General features: G+C 44.3%; 1 protein-coding gene across 1 annotated transcript in view; it reads left to right on the top strand.

Annotated features, from left to right (window-relative positions):
* LOC144753533 (pancreatic triacylglycerol lipase-like) overlaps positions 1-23,595 on the top strand; it is a 163,946-nt gene that overhangs the window by 40,802 nt on the left and 99,549 nt on the right. The window contains exons 3-5 of the mRNA XM_078641188.1: positions 3,051-3,205; positions 4,362-4,487; positions 12,954-13,088. Coding sequence (XP_078497314.1) covers positions 3,051-3,205; positions 4,362-4,487; positions 12,954-13,088 — 416 coding nt within the window. The remainder of the gene's footprint in view (positions 1-3,050; positions 3,206-4,361; positions 4,488-12,953; positions 13,089-23,595) is intronic.

Consider the following 23,595-nt stretch of genomic DNA (forward strand, 5'->3'; position numbering starts at 1 on the left):
AAGAAAGGGCCATTAAACGAGATCGAAAGCCATATGTTCAACCAAGGAGAGTATGACTGCCTCTTCCTGAATAGTTGGTATGCGGGCCAGTACACTGTGGAGTCGTCTGAGATTAAGTGCTGTGTTCTGACCCGGCATGAAGCCTGATTGGTCGGGGTGACGAGAGTGGTAAGGTATGGTTGGAGCCTAGCGGCCAGTACTTTTGCGAGTATTTTGGCTTCTGCATTTAGCAGCGAGATCGGCCAGTAAGAGTAGCACTCCTGTGGGGCTTACTGGGTTTCGGAATAACTACAATTATCACAATGCGCTGATCTCTAGGAAGCATTCCCATTGTAAGACTGGCTTTGTACTTTTTGAGCAAGTGTGGCGTGAGTTTATACGCTTGCTTTTTGTAGAGTTCAACGGGGATGCCATTGGCACCTAAAGCTTTTACCGACTGGAGCCCAGTGATGGCCTGTTTTAGTTCGTCCAGCGTCAAATCTGTCTCTAATGCTTGAACCTCGTGAGGTGCAAGTCTGGACATCTGTATATCTTTAAGGTATGCCAGATTCTCCTCTTGCGTAGTCACAGCCTTGGGGGTGTATATTGTCTCATAGTGAAGTGCAAACATTCTTACTATCTGTTGCTGGTCCTTAATTGCCACCCAGCGCCCAGCTCGCTCCCTTTTGTCTAACCAAGCAAGAAGTTTGCCAGCTTTATCGCCGACTTCATTAATAATGTGCTGTACATCCGTTACTTTGGCCGCTTGCCACATGTAATCCCGACTGCTGTTAATTTGATTGCAACATAAAACATCTGCATTAACAAATGAATTATCACATGTAATGAGACGTTAAGCATGTATCATTCTAATTACACAAATTAGTCAGCAGGAGGTGGCTAACAAGGCTCTCTATGTGTTTTTGTTTAATTGCCTGTTTTGTTAATAATTATTTCCAAGGCATGTATTCAGCGGCTTAGAGTAACATCTTCGTGAAAACAACAATTTGGCCACCTTTGTTTCACTTAAAAGAAAATGTGAGAATTTCGCCCCAATGTCAGTGTCACTGATACGTAGAGGTGACCTAACTCTGCAGCACTCATTCCTCCATAAAAAGAGAAATCTTAAGGCAGAAGCATCAATTAAAGTGATATTACTGCATCTTATCCTCCTTTTTCACAGTTCCTTCTGTTCTCTGCTCACCCTATTCTCCATTCACCAGAGGCCTTACCTTATCAGGCAATCCCTTGACTTCACCATGGTCTCTTCTTCTCCTCCCAGCATCTACATTAATCACATCCTTTCTGAGTCTCCTTTCCCTATACCCGCATCCACCAGCAGCAGCAGCTCCTCCTCAATGGCAGAGGAGCGTCACCCCACTGCCTGACACAGAGCCAGCAAATGAAAAATTTAGCGATGTTCTAGCATCCTTTTATTTAGCATTTTCCGGCTCTGAGCCAGCGCTGTAGGGAGGGGTGGGGCTGAGGCACGTGAGGGGATGAGTGCTGTGTGCACTCCCTCAGTTCGCATACGTGGTTGCCCGACTGCCAGCCAAAACACCAATGCGCACTTAGGTTTATCCAGCCCGGCTGCATTGAACAGTCCGGCTGGAGAATCCCCACAGACTCCCTGGTCTGAGTTCAGCTTCTTTCCAGCCCGCTCAGGCCAGTCCCCACGCTGCTATGCAGCACAGGTATTGGATGGGAGTCTGTCCCAGGGACTACTGGGACATCTGGGACCAGGAAGAGGACAGAAGGCGTGGCAAGACGTGGGAGGCGTCCGGCAGCTTTAGTTAAGTTCTTTAAAATAAAATATATTATTACTAGCATCCTCCCTGCGCTACACCCCATGCCCCCCACAAGCTCTCCCTCACACATTCCCTTCACCTGCCCCACCGCCCTTGGTTTGTGGTGGCTTCCACTGTTGTCCACCAGAGACTATCTCTCTCTGCCTTTCTCTTCTGTTAATGGGAGACTTTTTTATTTTTCCTTTCCTTCTCACCTCCTCTTCCCTTCGTTCACACAGACTCTGTCCTCATCCTGTGCATCCATTCTTCACAGGCCATATGACTCTACCGGTGGTGCTGTCCCTTTGTTCTCCATAGATTGCCTCTCTCTCTCTCTCTCTTTCCATATCCCCCCATTTCATCTCTCAATCTCTCTTCTCCTTTTCACCATGCCCCTCCACTGGTGCCAATCACTGAAAACGTTGGTGACTTATTTTTGAAGATCTTCAATTTGCTACCACATTTGCCGGTTCTGTCATTCTCTTGCCCTCTGTAACAGAAAACATTAACAGCAAACGTGAAAGTCCTAGCAATGCATGGAAAAGCAGGGGAAATGACAGGATGTTAAGTGCAGGGGTGGGTGGAATTTATGGAATTTGATTCAGCTGAAATCCGTGGAATTACATTAAAATTCCGCAGAATTGCATGGCGGGCCAGAGTGGGCATTTGATGCTATTTTCATATTGCAAATGCACCCTCATATCCAAAAATGGATGCGAGGATGCATTTTACACTAAGAAATAGCGCTGTAAAATGCTTAATGCACTTACAGTGCATACCTCTTGACGCCCTTACATATTTTGCATTAATTACTGCAGAGTATCTAAGGGCGCTGAGGGGTATGCACTGTAGTGCAGTCAGTAATTTTTAAACAGGGACAGAAGAGAGAGCTGTCCCTCTATTTATAAAAATCACAGCAGATTAAAGTTTAATCTGCAGTGTTTTTCAAACATAAGGGGAATGCTCCCTCCTCCAGCCCTGTTTATAAAACCGAACAGTACTGATTAATTTTGCGGGCGGAGCGGGGGAATTTAGAGTAACACAGAAATACTAAATTCCTCCAATTCCACAGGCGGAATTAAAAATTACGCCCACCCTAGTTAAGAGGACGGATAGGGGCTCTGTAGTGCTTGTCAAAAGCCATTGTAAGCTTTTTATCAGAAGGGAGGATTTGCATAACTTTAAATGAAGCACCTGCATGAAAGCAGTATATGAATAGTCGCACAGTTGCATGAAAATAATGGGCCTAATCAATAGCTCTGTTACTTTTACGTTGTTTTGCAGGAGGTGAGGTCTGTTATGATCGATTAGGGTGCTTCTCTGATAAAAGTCCATGGGCTGGGACGCTAGAGAGACCTATTGGAGCGCTACCATGGTCGCCAGAGAAAATAAATACTCGTTTCCTCCTCTACACCCAGCAAAATCCAAATAGCTTTCAGGTAAGTCTTTTTTTTCTTTTTTGGGGCGGTTTATATGCAAAACCAAAGGGGACGATGGACGGAGTGTTGAACATTGCAAGCACTCACCCCCAGTCAACTGATCTGGGTTTAATCCATCAACATTCTTTAGCCCACTCTGCCACCCCAGTACAGACAGGGCCATATGCAAATCAGTCTGACCCTGTGCCTCATGGGAACAGTCCAGCCCGAACTGCCAAGCCATGTCTTCCCTGGACCCAAAACAAGCATCCTGGGACCGGCTTCTGCTACCTGAAGTGTTGCAGCCTATTAGTAACATCAAGGAAGACGCCAACTGTCTGTCCTACCACCAGTCCCTGTGACGTACACCACAGGAAAGGTGACGTGATGGAAGATTTGTCCATACAGTTTGAGGATTCAGAACATGTATCTGAATACAGTGCACTGTCTGGGGCTCATTCGCAAATTCATTTTTTGACTTAGTAAAGTAATACCTCTTTCGATTACTCTTACATGCCTTTAAAAAATGACCCCAAAACATCTAAAATGGGAATACTCAAGAAATATTCATATGCAGTTAGAAGAAATAGAAAGAACTGGACCTTCTTTGTGCTTTTACTAATGTGGGTTGGGCAATTTGGGTCCGATTTCACATGGGCATACAAGAGTATGAAAACAAACACTCTCGTCCTACTACTTCTCATGCTCATAAATGCTTTTGTGAATCGGCCCCATAAAGTTTTCAGTAACCAGGGATGAGTATGAAATGAGAATACACCACCAGGAGCAACATATGCCCAGAATCAAGCGGCGTTTAGTAAAGGACTTTGGAACTGGGGAATGAGTTTAGAACCTCGCCCTCAGCTGAACAAACTGTGACTCTGGACACATCTCTTAATTTCCCCATGCCTAAAAATATAATGTGATCTTGTGAAATGTGACTAGTTCTCATGTAAAACGCTTCAATTCTTTCTGATCGAGTTTTCCCTATATATAAAACTGCAAAAAAGTTGAGTAAGAGAATCTGCAGAGGCTGCAGCGCCTCTTGCATTGCAAAGGCACCAAGCAGCGATAGTAGTTTACATTTACTTTCTCTAACTTTTTAGAGAACGATCTTGCGTTGAAACTCTACCGACGAGCCTTGATTCAATCCTAATCAGTGTTGTGTTCACTGTAGGAAATATCGGCAAAAAATGCAGCATCAATATCGTCTTCGAACTTCAGAACCAGCAGGAAGACACGGTTCATTACTCATGGCTTCATCGACAAAGGAGAGGAAAGCTGGCTATCGGACATGTGCAAGGTAAGCGCTGACTGTATCAGGGCCCAGTCACTAAAATGATCCTTGATTTCAGTGGTGGAGAACGGGTAGAAAGAACCGGATGGATGTTTAAGCTTTATTAGGCCTTCTTCAGTAGTGGAAGACTTGAAAGTTACTACAACTAGTGAGAAGACGAATGATATATATGAGAGAGAGAGGCACGTGTGAGCAATTAGAATGAAGTAGAGAAATAAGCAGAGAGAGAGAGAGATAGAGAGCCCAGACAAGATTTCAAGGTACAGGCGGGACTACGTGCTCTGAAGCCTACAGTGCAACTGTCTGATTTGCTTAATTGTTCTTGGGGACAACCTGAAAGCTTTCGTGGGGATGCATTCCACTCATAGCTTACCATTTCCTTTGTGTTTTGTAACTCACAGTTGCTTGCATTCTTTTTGCTGGCTTTATTTGTTTTAGGCTATCCAGCTAGAGGTAGTCCCTTCCATGGAGTGTAGCCCGTTTACTGTATTTTTATACAAGTGCTCACTTTCTGTAAACAGGCCTTTATTTTTTTTTCTTATCTTGTCACATTTGCTGTGCATTCGAAGACATTGGTCAAATATTGGGCTCTGTCTTCCGAGGGAGTAGGGTGTTTACTTTTTTTCTCTGACTTCAAAGTGACAGGATTTATCTGACAATCTGGAGGTGTGAAAGGAAAGTCTTGTTTCTAGTACACAACAAAATGTAAATGTCTGCAAATGAACTGTGCAAATATTGCAGAATATATTAGAAGTAGGAAAGCACAAATGTACAACATATCTTTGCAATTCTGAAGAGAGTTGGAAACAAATATTTTAATACGATCAAAACAAAGCAATACACTGGGTGGTGCCATTTCAACACATTATTGCTCTTCCGCTTTATTATTTTAACAGTAAAGCTAAATGGCTGTGCAAATGTAATTGTCAAGTCAATTGAAAATGTGTTTTATGTAATGGTAGTGCCATAGCGCACCATGCATTCCCCACTCTATGCCCCCCACTCTATGACACTCTACGACACTCCAGTCTATGCCACTCTATTCTTAGACAATCTACTCCACTTTTCACCCTCTCCACTCTATGCCATGCCACTCTATGCCCCTCCACTCTATGCCACTTCACTTTTCGACACTCTACTCCACTCTAAGTCACTTCACTCAATGCCACTCTACAGCACTCCACTCTATGACACTCGACTTTACGACATTCCATTCTATGGCACTCCACTAGATACCACTTCACTCTACGTTTTTGCACTTCACACCACTCCACTCTATGCCACTCTATACCACTTTAAAACACTCTACACAACTCTACTCCTCGACACAGTACTTTACTCCTCCACACTCACCTCTACTCTACAATACTCCAGTCCATTCTATGACACTCCACTCAACTCCTCTCCTCTCCACTCTGTTCTGCTCCACAACCCTCCACTCCACGCCACTCTACTCTGCGCCACTCAACAACACTTTATACTATTCCACATTATGACACTCTATTGTACGACACTCAGATCTACAACACTCCATTCTACAACACTCCAGTGTGACACTCCTCTCTACTCTATGCCACTCCACAATCCTCCACTCCACTCTACGCCACAACTCTCTATGCCACTCCACTCTATGACATTATACTATGACACTCAACTCCATTCTGTGCCACTCCACTATATGACACTCCACCCCACGCCACTCTTCTCTACACCACTAACTTTTAGCCATGCTGATCAGCAGCCAAGCTGGTGTACAACATGGCTAAAACACATTGCCAAAGCCAATAGCTCTTGCATGGGCAACACATTTCGGCTTTGCTAATGCTTGTTTTAATAGCATTCTGGGGCTTGTAGTCTTGTTTAGCCCATTATACAAACAAGATTATAATTACCAGAATGCAAAGATAAAATATGTGCTGCTAGTCACGCATGCACATGTAAATCTTGGTAGCTATGACGATAGAAAGAAGTGCGACAACAATATGAGTTAAATAGTTAAGTTATAGTCTAATGTCATGTTTTGTAATGGTGTGTTAATATGTTACTGTACTTTGAATACCTCACATTATTCCACTAGTGTAACTCTGTAACACTGTTAGCTGTCTTTGTAGAGCCCTACCAACTGATTGAGGGGTTTCTATTGTAGACCCATAAACCGTTCTGTAGAACCCTAACAGAACCCTTAATACAATCTTGAAACAGACACGAAACAGTGAGGGGAAGGCCTGCCGTATGGCCCTGCACTCACATCTTATGCTCAGAGTCCATCAGACGCTTACCTTCTGGTCGGGTCTGTGAGAGGCCTCTCAAGTATTGACAACACCACCTTCTATTCTGCCTCTCAAGGGGCACTGGGCTACTAGACTACCCTCCAGGTGGGACCACATCGGTGGCCCCCAGAAACATCTACCTCAGGAGACTTTCTTCCTTTCCTTCAACCAGTCCCAAATAGCCGCTAGAGTCACTAAACAATTGTGCCTGGTCTTTAAGGTTTACTGGGTATAATAGCATATTGCTCAAGTGCATGACATGTAGATTCTATTTTAACACCAGAAAGGATCATCGTTGTTGCTGGACAAATCTCATACCACTAGGATGAAACAGCACATGGGTCTCTGAAGATCGCATTTGTTTGATGGTGCATACAGAGGGTAGCATCAGGGTTGATAAAGTCACACTGTCAACTACCTGGGAAGTGTTCAGGAAGGGGGCCTCAGGATCAGTCCTTTATGGGCATATTCAATGATGAAATATAGTGACATATTTTTCGGTGGTGTTCAGGTTGTAAGCCAGTTGAAGAGAAACAGTACAGGTCGAGAACCTTTAGCCCCTTCCGGGATCCCAACAGTCCTGAGGTTGTTGCACCTTGTGGACTCCTTAGGGGCTTCTGCCATAACCTCTAGGTCACTGTTATCAAATGTGTCTCTCAATGTGGTGACAGTATCTTCTGTCCCCCGCCCCAGCCTCTGTGATTAAGTTCACAACATTATTCGAATCCTGATGAAAGAAAGAAAATTAACTGCCTAGCACCCACATTTTACCTTCCAGAGAGCGCACAGGGCAAGTCTGACCAGGAGCACAAAAGCACCCCACCCAGGAGCAGGAGGGAGCCAGCCAATAGCATGTAGGCCACAGAGGAGGGGTGAATCACCATCACAGGGTTTCCCAGGGTGTCCCATGCAGAGAGTCTGTCACACACTTTATATACATGGGCTTCAAGGACATTGGCCACTATTACACAATCCACCCACAGTGTAGGACTTCAGAAAGTTTACCTGCTGCACCCCACAGGTGTTGCAGGGTGCCAGGTAATGAGCATGAAATTGTGTTCTGGAGGGGCGGGGGGAGCTTCTCCATGGGCAAGGCCTCTCCTTAGTTCATAGGGCCACCAAGGCAATCCGCTTTGGTGACTCTTATGCTAAATGAATGTTCAGGCCTATTTGTCATGCTTTGGGGGCCTCAGCATGGTTTTTAGCCAGCACATGACAGTGAAGCCTCCACCTAGCTCTTGCTGCAGGCCCAGGGCAATTCACTTCAAGCCACGGGATCCACCCGTCTAGGCCCACCCTACATACTCTGGCCAGACAGGCATGCTGCATTGAAGACATAGCCGCACTACACCCCTGCTCATTGTTAGATGCTAGAATTTGGCCAGATGGATCAGGGAGCCCAGATCTGCTGACTTGGGCAGTCTGCTTGCTCAAGGTGTCGGATCTGTTATAGATATTTGTGTTTGGAAAGGGGTCTAGGTGGTAATAAAGCCAAATGTTGTCAGCTCTGGTGGTGAGCCTGGCCATACTTATCTGAAATATAGCAGCAGTGCCAATATACACCATTGAAAGGTGTCAAGTATCACATTAAGTCTACGTTAGAAGTAAAAAGTCGAAAGGGCAAAAATAACCTCCTTGACAATCTTTCATTGGAGCTGATGAATGCAGGTGTTGGAAAGCAAGACGCCAGAGCTCTAATGAACCAGGCTCAATAAAGACCCCATGATAGATCTTCTAGACCTAGAAGTCCATGCAGGAACCCAACTACAAATTAAAAGTAAAGCAAACATTAGAGACAAAAAGGATAGCAAGTGAGTGTTCAACATGACCAAAACTAAGCGAACAAATGCATTGTGATGCATCCCTCTTTTTATCAGTAACTCCTGATACATGGTGTTGAAAAGTAAATGAGAGAGGAAATTGAGTAGCTCCCTTTGGGATGGGAATTTCATGCAACAATCATTGGAAAAGCCAGCATCTTGGAAAGGGTTATATATACAACAAGCCATCCTCAATAGCAGTTCAGTAAGGGTGACTAAAGGTACAGTGTTATGTGTGAGCAGTGACCCTGCAAAGACTCAAACCCACCTAGGGCTGAATTACCCTGTCCCGGTTGGTGCCATGGTGCACCTTTAAACGGGTGCAAACAGGGACAGTGTGCCCTTTTACAATTAAAAACCTGCCTTCAGGGCAGCCACTAATTGATGCTACCCTGTTGGTAGCACATTCAGTGAAATATGGAGTGGCTGTTTCAAAGTCACACTGTGTTTCTCTGTGCAGGGGGGCATGACAACTGCATTTTTTAAAAAGAGTGGGATCCCCCTGCAGCTGGGTGCAGTGAGTGACTGCACGTACCTATAGGAAGATCTCTGGGGCATTCATGGAAACCCCTTTTCCCCTGCACAGGGTTTCCTTCAGGAGGCTCACTGACAGTGCATCACCTATTTGTAGTGCACTGTGAATGACCCTCCTAAGGATCTGTTTGCGTCTGCGCCTGCGTCAATAATATGGAAAAAGGTCTGAGGCAAAGTGATTTCCTCATTTGCTTGGAGCACACCCCTAAGCAAATAAAGAAATGCCCTCTCATAATAGGGCTGATGCTACATGTGCACCAGTTCTATCAGTATTGCAGAAGGGGATGCAGAAGTATCTGCCGCTCCTTCTGCAACACCATTGTGCTGGGACATGCCCAAACGAGGTGCACACACCCTTTGCACCCCTGAGGCACATTGTCTAATATGGCCACTGGTTGGACAGCCCCATAACCAACCCAATATTTATCATTACTGCAAACTTGCATTCCAAGGATGCAACAATTTGTGTGGGGAAACTATCTTACAGCCATGGTTTCTGATTGTAAGATCTCTTCCTCACACATAATTCAGCATTCTTGTGGTGTAACTTTGCATATAAAGCTAGCCTGCCTGCAGCCTGAGAGAAGTAGCGTCTTGTGGGTACATTTTACAACCCTCTTATCCCGTAAGCTTCCATACACTGGCAACCGTCCTTCAAGGATGGCGCTCTATGCCTGCTGCAGATCTCCCATCCGAGTATTCGCAAAACTGAATAACTGCCATAGTACACATGGCAGATGGGATAATCGCACAGTTATGCAAGGAATAGAGAACAGGATCTACAAGCATCACACCAGTGGAACCTCAGAGGAGAAGCACACACAGATTACGCCACCATCACAGACAAGGGCTGCTGATTCAAACACTTATAGGTAAGGGCGCTTGTGCCTTCCTCATTATTTCCCCCTCCCCTGTGCTTCATTTGTAAAAAAAAAAAATTATTGCAAGAGCCCTTGCCACGAGGCCGGTGCAGCTTGCACCACCCATTGCCTGCTCTAGCACTGCCAAGGACAATACCATCACAACTAACAACAATTCAGACTTTTAAATATACATTAAAATGACTAATATATGCTGCCAAGCAATTCTTATAGCTTTGAATGGCAGGTATTAGTAATTTTAATGTACTGTTGGTGTGCTCCTACCAAAATCTAACAAACAGCGCCGCCATGTGGCAGGCCGTTAAAAAAGCCTGTAGACAATAAAGTGCTGGTGCCGAGCACCGGAAACCACTGGCTGAAATTAAGCACAGCCTGTCCCCTCCTGATCAGCCATCAAATCAGGGCTTGTCAGTGCTTTAAATGGGATAAAAGAAGTGCTGGGACTCACTAATTAGACTGGGTGGGCCATGAGGGGCAGTCAGTGGGGTATCTGGGGGTGTGGTTGTGAGCCAGGCATTTAAAAATAGCGACATTTTCTTGCCATCTATTAGAGGATGTGATAGTTGAACCATACAAACATCGTATAGCACAGCAAAAAGTTTAATATGAAGCATTGCTGAGAGGATGTAGTCTTGTGGATAGATGTAAACTGTGGTACCATGAGACCCACATTCTAATCCCTCCGCTCCTGGAATTGAGAGTGAGAGGGAGTAAGTGCCAGCTTGTCTCTTCCAGCTCTGCCACTACTGCGGGGATGAGCACATACACATACATTCAAGAACACCCAAATCAGCACTTGAGGCAACCTTCAATATATTTTTTTAATAAATGTGGCTGCAGTCATGTTTATGTATGCTGTGCCTCAACCCACCACCTCCTAACTCAGCCATGCCGCAGAACACACAACTCCCAACACGTACATTTGGAGTTTGTGTGTGTTGTGAGACATGACAGGCATCAGCCTCTATGCAGTATGTGCAGGACCTGATTTTTGACAGTTTGATATAGCTGGAATTTGTCCTGAGGGCTTTACATGAAAATCATAATTTTTACATTAAAATATACTTTTTAAGCACTTTTTTATGCACCGGTGGTTACATGAGTTGCCCAGAATCACATGATGATGAGTCGAAGCTGGGATTCAAACCTGGTTCCCCAGGTCCACTGTTGACTGGTCTGGCCACATCCTCATTCTTGTTGAAATGCCAATTAGAACGTAACACTGCAGGTGTAACCCATCTCTGTAATACACTACCTGTTGCCTGCCAGAGCAGCACATAAACACACTCCGTCTGAAAGGTTCATTTTTGGCAGCTTTTGCACTGCACGTACCCGTACGGCAGAGCCCTGTTACTACCAGGGTTACTGGTACTCTCCTTGCCCAAGAAGAATTTCCGGTACTCTGGGGTAGAAAACTGAGAAGTGCTGGTATGCAGTACCGATGAGTACAGGCCTATTTAAAGCACTAGGGGCCAGATGTACAAACATTGAATGTTGTGACTAGCAAATTGTGAGTCGCAAAATTCAGTGTACAACAGTGTCTCAGAAACTGTTTTCCATTCCCAATGGGTTCAAAAGTTGCATGCCTCATGAATATTAATGAAACTGTCACAATTTGTGACCCCTTTAGGAATGGCTAGAACTCCCAGGGATGGTGGCCTGCTGAGGTCAACAGACCACCAGGTTTAGGACTGCTTTGTCAATAAAGCAGTTTTTTTAATGCAGCCCGTTTCCCCTGGGACCACTGCCTGCTCTTGAAAAATATTTGCATAACCATTCACAAAGGGGAATGGGTACTTGAAGTAGGTGGTAAACTGTGAGTTTTTTGCGACCGCAAATGCCGTAGCAAAACACTCATATATGGCATTTGCACTCGCTATTAGGAAGAGATGGCCTTGGTATAGCCCTTCCTAATAGTGAGTCGCTAACCCTATTTTGCGTGTCGCTAATAGATTAGCGACTCACAAAATAGGGTTAGTACATTGTCCACCCATTTTTTGCGGTCGCAAACGGGCCAAATGCCCCTTTGTGACCCAAAGTTATGCTTTGGAGTGTCTAAAGGGCGTAATTCCAGAATGGAAGCACCGCAAGTTACCTTTCTGTGCTGTCCTGTGTCACAGGGAAAGGGCAGGAATGCATCATATTTATCCAACACGGTACATTCCTCTCCTTTCCCCTTGCACTTGAACACTTTTAGCAATCTAGTGCTAAGCAGGCACAGTCTAGTGCTAAGCAGGCACTCTTGCAGCATGGTTAGAGACAGGATTGTTACTGGCAGGATGTTTTTGTGCAGGAAGGGGTACCTTCCTGCACACAAAGAATCCATAGAGGCTTTTTCCTCTTTCTCTGTGTTTTGCGGAATGCAGCTCACAGAGAAAGAGGAAAAAAGAGGATAAATAAACATATTTCTCCTTGTTATGCCTCACCTTGGGAGGCATAAGATTTTGATGCATTCCCAGGTTTACATTCCTTGCGCATCTGGGAATGCGTCAAAAACCATGGAGTACCTGGGAACCCCCACTTTAACACATATAGAGCGCCTTCCTTGCACAGAGAAAGGCAACTCAGCGATTTACACCGCGTTGCATTACTCCATATTTGTGAAGCTATTCAAAGCCAAGCAAAGTGGCTTTGTATGACTTCATCAATATGACGTGGGGCTTTGCATCGTGCATTTACCACATTGCATGGTGCAAGCATGACACAAGGCCCTTAAAAATATGGCCCTAGGTGCACAGGGAAAAGTACTAAGTTAAAGAATGCAGCTGATTACTCCTCAGGCGAGTGGTCACCACAGTGGTTTCTTGTCCACGGTCACATTAAGTGAGACAGCTCATGAAACTAGTGCCAGATACTGCTACATAAATGCATTAACCACCATTATGAACTATATATTGTGTATGTAGCACTAAAACATCCAAACAAACCTTGCTGGCTTATCATTTCTCCACCCCTTGTTTATGACAGCGGATGCTCCAAGTGGAAGATGTCAACTGCATCTGTGTGGACTGGCTGGGCGGATCCCGGACCCTGTATTCTCAGGCCTCAAACAACATCCGTGTAGTTGGAGCGGAAATTGCGTACTTCATAGACATTCTGTCGGTAAGCAATGATATTTATATAGTTTTCATGTGACTCCTTTATGAACTGCATTGCCCCCACCAGGCGCAAAACAACACCTCTTCAATCGAAACAATATATAACATACAGAACCTGTTTCACAGACCCATACGTACATAAAATGTGCTTTGAATTTCCATACTGATTGTCATAAATCGTTCTGCTCTGTTCCATTTGCAAGTTGTAGGAGAAACCATTAGCATAGGGGAACCAACCAAAACATTTTGGGGCACATGCATCAATATTGCATTTTGCGATTCCTTAATTGCGAAAAATAAGGAATCGCAATTAAGGAATTGCAAACTGCAATGCATCAAGAAATCGCTAAAAAAAATAGCGATTTCTTAAAATTCCTTAATTGCGATTCTCTAATTGAGAATCGCAATTAAGGAATACCTCCCCATCCATTCCTATTGGCCTAGAGGCCCATAGGAATGAATGGAAAGACATTCTTAATTTGCAATTCACCATTAGAAATTCGCAAATTGAGAATGCAATTTTAAGGGTGCAGGGGTGTCCAAAGCACACCCTGTTGCACCCCTGAAATCTGCCTATAAGTACATTTTGCACACACACATGCCCCAAGGGCGAAGAATTGCATTTAAGGAATCTCTATTTGAGATTCCTTAAATGCAATTCATGAATCATTTTAAAATTGCAAAATTGCAATTTTGGGCCGCTATTTACCGAGAGGTCAGACCTCGTGGTAAATAGCAAAAACTTAGACAAATGCATTTAAATGCATTTTTCTAAGTTGCATGTTACACACACACATGTCCTTTGGACATGTGTGTGCACAACACCAATGTAGATTAAATTTCAGGGGTGCTACAGGGATGTCCTTTGGACACCCCTGCACCCTTGAAATCACATCCTTATTTGCGATTAGCTAATTGCTAATCGCAAATAAGGAATAACTCCCCATTCATTCCTATGGGCCTGTAGGCCCATAGGAATGCATGGGGAGTTATTCCTTATTTGCGATTAGCAATTTGCTAATCGCAAATAAGGAACATGTAGGAATCGCAATATTTTTTGCAATTCCTACATGAATCTCGTTTTGCAAGTCCTTAATAGCGATTCCTTATGAATCGCTATTAAAGACTCGCAAAACGGGTCTTTGATGAATCAGGCTGTTAATCCCAGCCACCTGAAAATAACGTTTTGTTTGCATAGTTTCTGAGACCACGCAACAACTTCGGGTAGAACAAGGATGAATATTTCTGTGAGTCCTAGTCCTTGGTGATAAATTCATGGACATGATCAGACGCTACCTTCACAGACTTATAAAAGTAACCCTGAAAATGGCTTGATGGTATATCAGAAAATTGATGTTATATCAGAAACCTAGTGTTACAATAGAAACATGGTGTTCATTTTACAAGAAAGGATTAACAAGCAAAACTTGATATAAGTGACTACATTCGGAATATAAGACGAGGCAACGGAAACGCATATATATTAAACTGCCATTTACTGGTCAATTGAGACACCATTGCTGGCATTCAGAAACGCTAATTATTTATGATTGAGTCTCATTCATGCTTATCCATGAACCTCTACTCCACAAATGGATTAAGGAAATATGGAGTACTGAAAGCATTGCAGGGCATTCTTAAAGTAATCATTGTTAAATCCATACCAATTATGGTTAACATTTGGTGTATATTCCAACCAATACCATGTGTTAACGTATACGTCTCTAAGGTCATGCATGAAGAGAGGCAAATAGTTTTCAAGCACCAATTGTAAACAGAAAGCCAGTTGATGAATGCACCCCTGACAGACTGCCACTCATCAATACGGGACATTTACCTAACAGAATGAAGGTTGGTTATTGATTCTTCTATACAACTCCTGTGTAAGGGACGAATATGAACAAAATACTTGCTTACTAAGAAAAAAAGGGGCAAATGTATCAACATTACATTTTGCGAGTCTATAATGGCAAACTTTACCGATTCGCTATTATAAACACGCAAAATGCAATGTAGGTAGGAATCTGCTAATATTTAGTGATTCCTACGCATTCCTTATTTGTGACTCGCAAATTGCGAGTCGCAAATAAGCAATGGCTTCTCATTCATTTCTATGGGCCAAGAGGCCCGTAGGAATGAATTTGAATTGCATGCGCAATTTGGGAGTACCCCATAGGTACTCGCAAATTGCGCATGCAATTTCAAGGATGCAAGGGTTCCAAAAGGACACCCTGTTGCACCCCTGAAATGTACATGTGCACGGCGCACATACATGCCCTAGGGGCATGTATGTGTGCCACATGGCACTTTGAAAAATGCAAATAAGTGCGTTTTTCTACGAAATCGCAAATTACCACGAACTTGAAGTTGGTGGTAATTTGCGATTCCTTAAAGCAATATCGCAATTTGCGATGGCTACTAGAATAGCATTTAGGGAATCACAAATTGTGATCCTCTAAATGCAAGCACAAAATAGGGAATCGCAAATTCTGTGATTCCTTATTTTGCAAGTGGGTTTTTTCTTCTCTACATTGCACACTACATTTTTGCGATAGCAAACGGTTAAATTCTGTGAATTTCACCGTTTGCGATTGCAATTTGGCTTGATACATCTGTCCCCTAATGAATATATGAAATTAATCCAGCATCAAATTATTGAGTGGAATTCATTGACATCTGTTAGGTCATGACAAATTGTTGCGACTCTCAGTCCCCTCTTCTGCAACTGTTCTGGGTGCTCTAGTTAGAATGTAGACACATGGTCTAGCTTCATCAGTGAATTTGTTGACTCATTTCCTGTCACCATTTTGGGCACTGGAGGCTGTTAAGAACTACTCTTTCTTTAATATCACTCTCAAATCAACATTGAGCTAGTCTTTATAGCTTATTAATAATAGGTCATTAAATCACGACAGACAGCTTGGATGAAAGGTCTTTGAATGGTTATTTTTTAGGCCTGTCTGCTGAGTCCCTGCGAACGTCCTACAGTGCCCAAAGTTTTTTTCCCAATGATATTGTATGTGATTGCAGCTTATGAGGCATCATTAAATAATGCACCTAATCTATTTGCATGTAATGTGATTAGATGCTTGTTAATTCTTAGACAGGCAACACTTACATTATCTGTTGAGACTTGAGTTGAGTGTCATAGCAAGAGCATTTGAAGATAAAGCCTCCTTGTTATCTTGTTTGCGCCAGGAGAGTTCTGTTTCAGGTATGATCCTATGGTTACTATGGGGTGATCATGAACTGATAAGGATAAAGAGGTAGAATATATATTCCATGAACAGACACAGCTGTAAAAGTTATATATTCCCTTAGTGTTCTTTGACAGAATAGTACCATAAATATAACTATAAATCAAAACACAGAATCAAATGTATAATCAAACAGAATAGCTTGAAATATTGATTGTGAAACCCTAAACACTTTGAAATCGTATAGTGAAATCGCACAATGATATACAGACCCAGGGTTGCAGAGATATTACTTTAGATTCAAACATATCATGATTAATGTCTATACACTTTGTGTAAGTAAGTTGGGTCAAAGAACATACATATACAATGTAAGTTATGCAGATTAGGGAATGATAGCCTCTCTCCTATTATATACATTTGTCCTGTGCTAGTCGAGCTCAGAGAGTTCTAACTTCTGGAGTTCTCTCTGTAACCAAAACAGTTGATTTATATGACGTGGGATGCATAATAAAATGTACATAATTATAGAGCGATTTCTGTCATTAGGAATCAGATGGTTAGAGCAGTTATGTTTTCATGAAATGGGAATACGTTTGTGTAAAATGGTTTTGGAGAAATCTGTTATAGAGTATGAGAGAGACATAATTATTTTCATCTCTTTGGGAAGGGTTCATCGAGTGCACACTTTTGAAGGTACAATAAAAATGTGTCAGCTTAGATACAAATGACTGCTGGTAACTAACAACATTCCAGTTTTATTGAGAGGACGCAGCACCTGCACGGGATATAGACATAATGAAATCATAGTCAATACGCGGTAGGTATGTTGCAGGCGTGACAATGATCGAATACAGTTAATATTCTGATGCGTTCTTTAAAAATGCTGGTTTGATTTTTAAAACATGATGTTACTCACATCTATTTTCAGGTGTTAACCTAAAGTGCCTTTACTACTCCCTCTGTAAATCTGTGCTCTCAGTCACCCCGAGGCATCTTTATTTAACCTGATAGTAAATAGTGTGCCTGCTAAGTATTTAAATGCTTTAGAGATCGGGGGCCCTATTTACGAAAAACTAACCCAGCGTGGTGCATCTAGATCAGATTGCTGCCTGGGTATCGTAGTGTGACTGCTTGGCAATATTCATTGTGCAGATTAATTATTTTGCGCTCGCATTGCTGGATTGTAAATTACATATATCATTGCCTGATTGCATCGTAGCTCTGATTGCTTGCCTGTTTGTTTAGCGCTGCCATTTTGTTTGTTGTGCCTCGTAGCAAGGCTCCCCAGCACGCACCCGCCTCCCAGCTGCTCCTCCCTCGCCCCCGCCCCCTCCACTATCCACTTATGACAGATGGTGTTTCGCGCAGCGTTCACGCGCAGCGGTCGCGCCGAAGGTGCGCCAAAGGTAAGCCCATCTGCGCCCATCCGCGCCTGGACCGCGCCCAGCGCCAGACCCCCTGGTCCTCACAATACCCACCCCACTCGCTTAACGTATGACGCTGCCACTCTCCTCGCCCTTAACCCAGGACGCACCCCACAATGCTGTGTAGCTACCCCAGGACACATTCACGGACCATTCGCATGTCACTCATGCAAGTTCGCCTGCATCAGGACCCACACCAAATCACCCTCCTCCAAACACAGCTCCAACTCTAACCACCTGAAGTGCATCCTGCTGAACGTCCGCTCGGTCCACAAACACGCCACTGAACTCTGGGACCTACTCGACACCACATCACCAGACATCGCCTTCCTTACAGAAACATGGATGAACGCATCATCAGCACCCGACATCGCCACAGCCATCCCGGACGCTTACAAGATCATCTGAAAAGACCGCACCAACCAAACAGGAGGAGGCATCGCCATCGCCCATAAGAACACCATCCGAATCACAACCAGCTCCGACGATAACCTCGCGACCGCCGAACACCTTCACTTCCAGATCCACACCGACCCCAGGACCACACTCAGAGGCACCCTCATCTACAGACCACCAGGAACCCGCACACAATTCAACGAAGACATCACTGACTTCGTTAGCCCACATGCTCTCACCTCCGAGAACTACATTTTACTGGGAGACCTCAACTTCCACCTGGAAAAGAATAACGACAACAACACCACCAACCTTCTGGACAACCTGACCAATCTCGGACTTAAGCAACTTGTTAACAATCCCACCCACCTTGCCGGACACACGCTTGACCCTATCTTCACCTCCAGCAAACACATCTCCTTCGACCACACCACGGCTCTCCATTGGACGGACCACAGCTGCGTTCACTTCAGCTACAAAAAGACCACGACCCACATCCCAGCACAACCTATTCCTCGAAGAAACTGGAACAAATTCACCACCGACCAACTCCTCACATCGCTCAGCCAAAACCCCCCCGCCATATCATCGGACCCAAACCAAGCTGCCATCAATCTCACACAATGGATCACCCACAGCGCCGACAAATTAGTACCCTTGAAAAACCACCAGATCAAACAAGGTAGCAAAAAGGCCCCTTGGTTCAATGATGACCTTAAGAAATCCAAGAAGCTATGTCGCACCCTCGAGAAAACCTGGAGGAAAAACCCAACCTCTGACAACCTGACCACCTTCAAGGACGCCACCTGCAAACACCACCAACTGATCCGATCCACCAAGAAATCAGCATTCAAGGACCGACTCGACAACAACACCCACAACAGCAAAGAATTATTCAACATCGTCAGAGAATTTACCAACCCCACAGCCGGCTCCAACGACATCACTCCCTCCCAAGACCTCTGCGACTCCTTATCCTCTTTCTTCCACAACAAAATCGCCGACATTCATAACAGCTTTAGAAACCTGTCCGAAGAACAACCCACTCCACCCACCTCTGAACCAAAACAGCACTCTCACAACCTTTGCGCCTGGAACCCAATCACGACTGAAGACACCATCCGCCTGATGAACTCCATCCACTCAGGATCACCAACCGACCCATGCCCCCCCACATTTTCAACAAAGCAGACTCCATCATCGCACCCCGTCTCTGCGATATCATCAACTGCTCCTTCAACTCCGCTACCTTCCCAGAAAGATGGAAACATGCCGAACTTAGCGCCCTGCTGAAGAAACCCACAGCGGACCCCTCTGAACTTAAGAACTACCGCCCCATCTCACTCCTCCCCTTCCTGGCCAAAGTCATCGAGAAAGCCGTCGATAGTCAGCTGGCCGCCTTCCTTGAATCCAACAACTCACTTGACCCCTCACAGTCCGGCTTCCGAGCCAAACACAGCACCGAAACCGCCCTCATCGCTGCTACAGACGACATCCGAAAGTTACTGGACAACGGAGAAACAGTTGCCCTCATCCTACTTGACCTCTCCGCCGCCTTCGACACAGTCTGTCATAACACCCTCATACAACGCCTCAGCAACATCGGAATACATGGGAAAGCGTTGAACTGGATCATCTCGTTCCTCGCCGGAAGAACCCAGAGAGTCCGCCTCCCCCCATTCAAATCAGAGGCCACCAAAGTCATCTGCGGCGTACCACAAGGGTCATCACTCAGTCCCACCCTCTTTAACGTGTACATGAGCCCCCTCACATCCATCGCGCGACAACACAACCTCAACATCATCTCCTACGCTGACGACACCCAGCTGATCCTCTTCCTCACCAAAGACCCTAACACCGCTAAAACCAATCTACACGAAGGAATGAAAGATGTAGCCGAATGGATGAAGAACAGCCGTTTAAAACTAAACTCGGACAAAACGGAAGTCCTCATCTTAGGATCTTCCCCCTTGGCTTGGGACGACTCATGGTGGCCACCGGCTCTGGGTACAGCACCCATACCCACAGATCACGCACGTAACCTGGGCTTCATCCTAGACTCCTCCCTATCAATGACCAGACAAGTCAACGCCGTCTCATCATCATGCTTCAACATCCTACGCATGCTCCAAAAAATCTTCCGCTGGATCCCCACCGAAACAAGAAAGACAGTCACCCACGCACTAGTCACTAGCCGACTGGATTATGGAAACACCCGCTACGCCGGAACCACAGCCAAATTACAGAAAAAACTCCAACGCATCCCAAACGCCTCAGCCAGACTCATATTGGACATCCCCCGTCAAGACCACATTTCCGGTCATCTGAAAGATCTCCACTGGCTTCCTGTCAACAAGAGAATAACGTTCCGTCTCTTCACCCACGCGCAGAAGGCCCTCTACGACATTGGACCCGAATGCCTCAACAAACGTCTATCCTTCTACACACCCACCCGCCAACTACGTTCATCCAATCAAGCCCTCGCCACAATCCCGCGCACCAATAGATCCACCATGGGAGGAAGATCTTTCTCCTACTTGGCGGCCAGGACCTGGAATTCTCTCCCCACTCACCTCCGCCTCACACAGAACCACCTCTCCTTCAGAAAGCAACTAAAAACATGGCTATTCGATAAATAATACATCCACCCTCACTCAAGCGCCTTGAGACCCCCTGGGTGAGTAGTGCGCTAATTATTGAACTTGAACTTGAACTAGATATTTTGCTGTGCCGCACTGTGTTATTCTTGAAGCACAGGGATGCGACATATTTACAACAATAAGTCTCATCTCTGTGCTCTTACCTGCCCTGTCGCACAAACTGCTGCCATGTGCCGGCGCAGGTACACTTGCACCATGGTGCAAGGATGACTGCATCCTGGGGAGATAGTTTTTGTGCAGGAAGGGGCACCTTCCTGCACAAAAACAATCAATTGAGGTGATTTCCTCTTCCAATGTGTGCTGTAGAATGCAGCATGCATTGAAAAAGCAAAAACACAAGGCAAAATAAAAACGTTTCTCCTCGCTACGCCACCCCAGGGGAGGCGTAGCATTCTGACGCATTTACAGGTTTACAATTGCTGGTAAATCTGGAAATGCATCAGTGCACATGGGTGTTGCGTGGGAACCCCTAACACGCAAAGTGTTGCATGAAAAGGGGCAACATTTACAAGCACACGGAAAGCCACGCAGGGTGGCTGTACTTGTTCTTGTAAATATCACACAGCAGGTTGCGCCGCCGGTGAGTCACGCAACAAGCTGCACTGGTGGCGGAAGGCGCTTGTAAATAAGCCCCTGGATACCTTCGAGTTGGGTCTGCATATGGTGGTACCTACTAAGGTAGCAGGGAATACATTAGGATTTGGTTTAATTTTTCAACCTTTCCCCCGGAGCTGCTCGTCTCTTTCAGCCCCCACCTAAAATTCTTTGTAAAGCCAAACGCATACTTGTCTGCTTTGAAACCACATAAATGTCAATAGAGCAGAAAGCATACTGGTGTGCTGCTTTTTTGGACCAGACCTCCAGTAGGTCAGACTGAGGAAAGACATAAGTGTGGCAAAGGGCATTGTCAAATCTAGAACTCTACATAAAGACATGGGCTGCCTGCTCGTCCTCATGTTTCCTACTCTGCCAAGGAACTAGAATCCAGTTACAGTCTCTGGTTGGACAGACGTCACTTTGCTTGAACCTAGTAAACCAAATGACTTCACCTGCAAGAAATTGGATTCTTATCAACCTGAATTAAAGCAACAAAATACACCAAACGTTACTTTCAAATACATGAACAGTATTTTATTCGTTTTTATCAATAACTCTTATCAAATAAGAAGCATCATTCCTACATACACATTTACACGCACTCACTAAATATTAAGTGAAAAACACCTTTTCAGGATTAACACACTAAAAGTTGTGATGTGCACTCATTTTAGTCATTGCTTATACAAATCTCTTGTGTTTGAGCAGTTCAAAGGGTTGTAGTCTCTACTGCTCCCATGAGTCTTACGTCCTATTCTCAGACAAACAATAAAGTTATAAACAACACGTGTTTCGTGAAGACCCCCCTGCTTCTTTATGGTTGCAACAGCATTGGTAATAATCCTTGAATGTGCTGCACAACAACGTTTAAATGCAACTACCAGCAACTACCACATACATTGCCCCCTAATACATAGATGAACGAATAAACAATAATAATTCATGCATGAAGTTAGCCTATTGGTTAAAACACCTAACCTCCTTTGACTGTGTCCCCCTCATCATTGACTCAGCAACATCCCATGGAATCTCCATAGACAAACATCTGAACATGCAGTCGCACATCTCTATGGCCACCAAGGGAGCTAATCACAAGATGAGTATATTAAGGAAACTCAAACCCTTCCTCCCTCAGGCAGATCTAAAAATGGCAGTACAAGCCATAGTGCTACCAAGATTAGAGTACGGAAGTACCAACCTCTGTGGTCTCCCCAAATACAAGTTGGCTCCGCTGAGAGCAGCACTAAATGCTGCAGCTAGACTGGTATCAGGAATCAAAATAAATAGTCACATCTCACCAACCTTGACAGCACTGAATTGGTTGCCTTACGAGGCAAGAATACACCTTAAAGTGGCCTGCATGATGCACAAAGCAATTCGCAACAATAAACCCAGTTACTTAGCGCTAAAGTTGGAGAGGTTGGGAGGCTGCAGACAACTACGAAGTGCAAGCACTTTCCTTCTGAAACCTCAATCCTTTCATAAAAGGAGAACTGGGTGTAGAGCTTTCTCGGGGATCGCACCAAAGATTTGGAACTATTTATCTCTACTAGTGCATGGAATTACTTCCTTTACTGCATTCAAATAGGAAATAAAAAGACTACTAATGAACAAATTCATGTCCTAAATTTTAATTATAGGATATCACCAAGTCATCTTTCAGATCCTATTACCATTGCCTACCTCAGATGGATTGGACGATTTTACTGTATGTAAGACTTATATCACAGGCCTTTTAGCTCAATAATTGTATGTAGTCTAAAGCTTAGTTGGCTGTGGGTCCCCCTTGGTCATCTATACATTTTATATCTACTGTGAATCGATAGAAGTTATTATATGTATGTTTGCTAGCACAATCACCTAATATTCATTAACTGTCTGTTGAACAATTTCCTGCAGAACCACGATCCTCTATGTTTGTTATTCATAGATTTTATATTTCTTTGTACAAATTGACACATTTGAATGCATGTATACCATCTCAACCATTTACGTTCTTATACTGTAAAGCGCTCTGATACCCTCATGGGTCACGTTTGCGCCATATAACACTTTATAAATAAAATAAATAAATATGTTTGTCAAAATTCCTAGTAGAGTTCATAAACAAACATTCCTACTTGACTTATGTGACTTTAGTCTGCAGGAATTTATATTTCATTGTAAGTTTTTTTTCGGTGGCAGACAGAATATCTTTAAGATATTAATAGACATCACAATTGATGTTGAACAGC

The sequence above is a fragment of the Lissotriton helveticus genome, chromosome 5_1 (genome assembly GCF_964261635.1).
Source record: "Lissotriton helveticus chromosome 5_1, aLisHel1.1, whole genome shotgun sequence".
NCBI classification, from domain to species: Eukaryota; Metazoa; Chordata; class Amphibia; order Caudata; family Salamandridae; genus Lissotriton; species Lissotriton helveticus.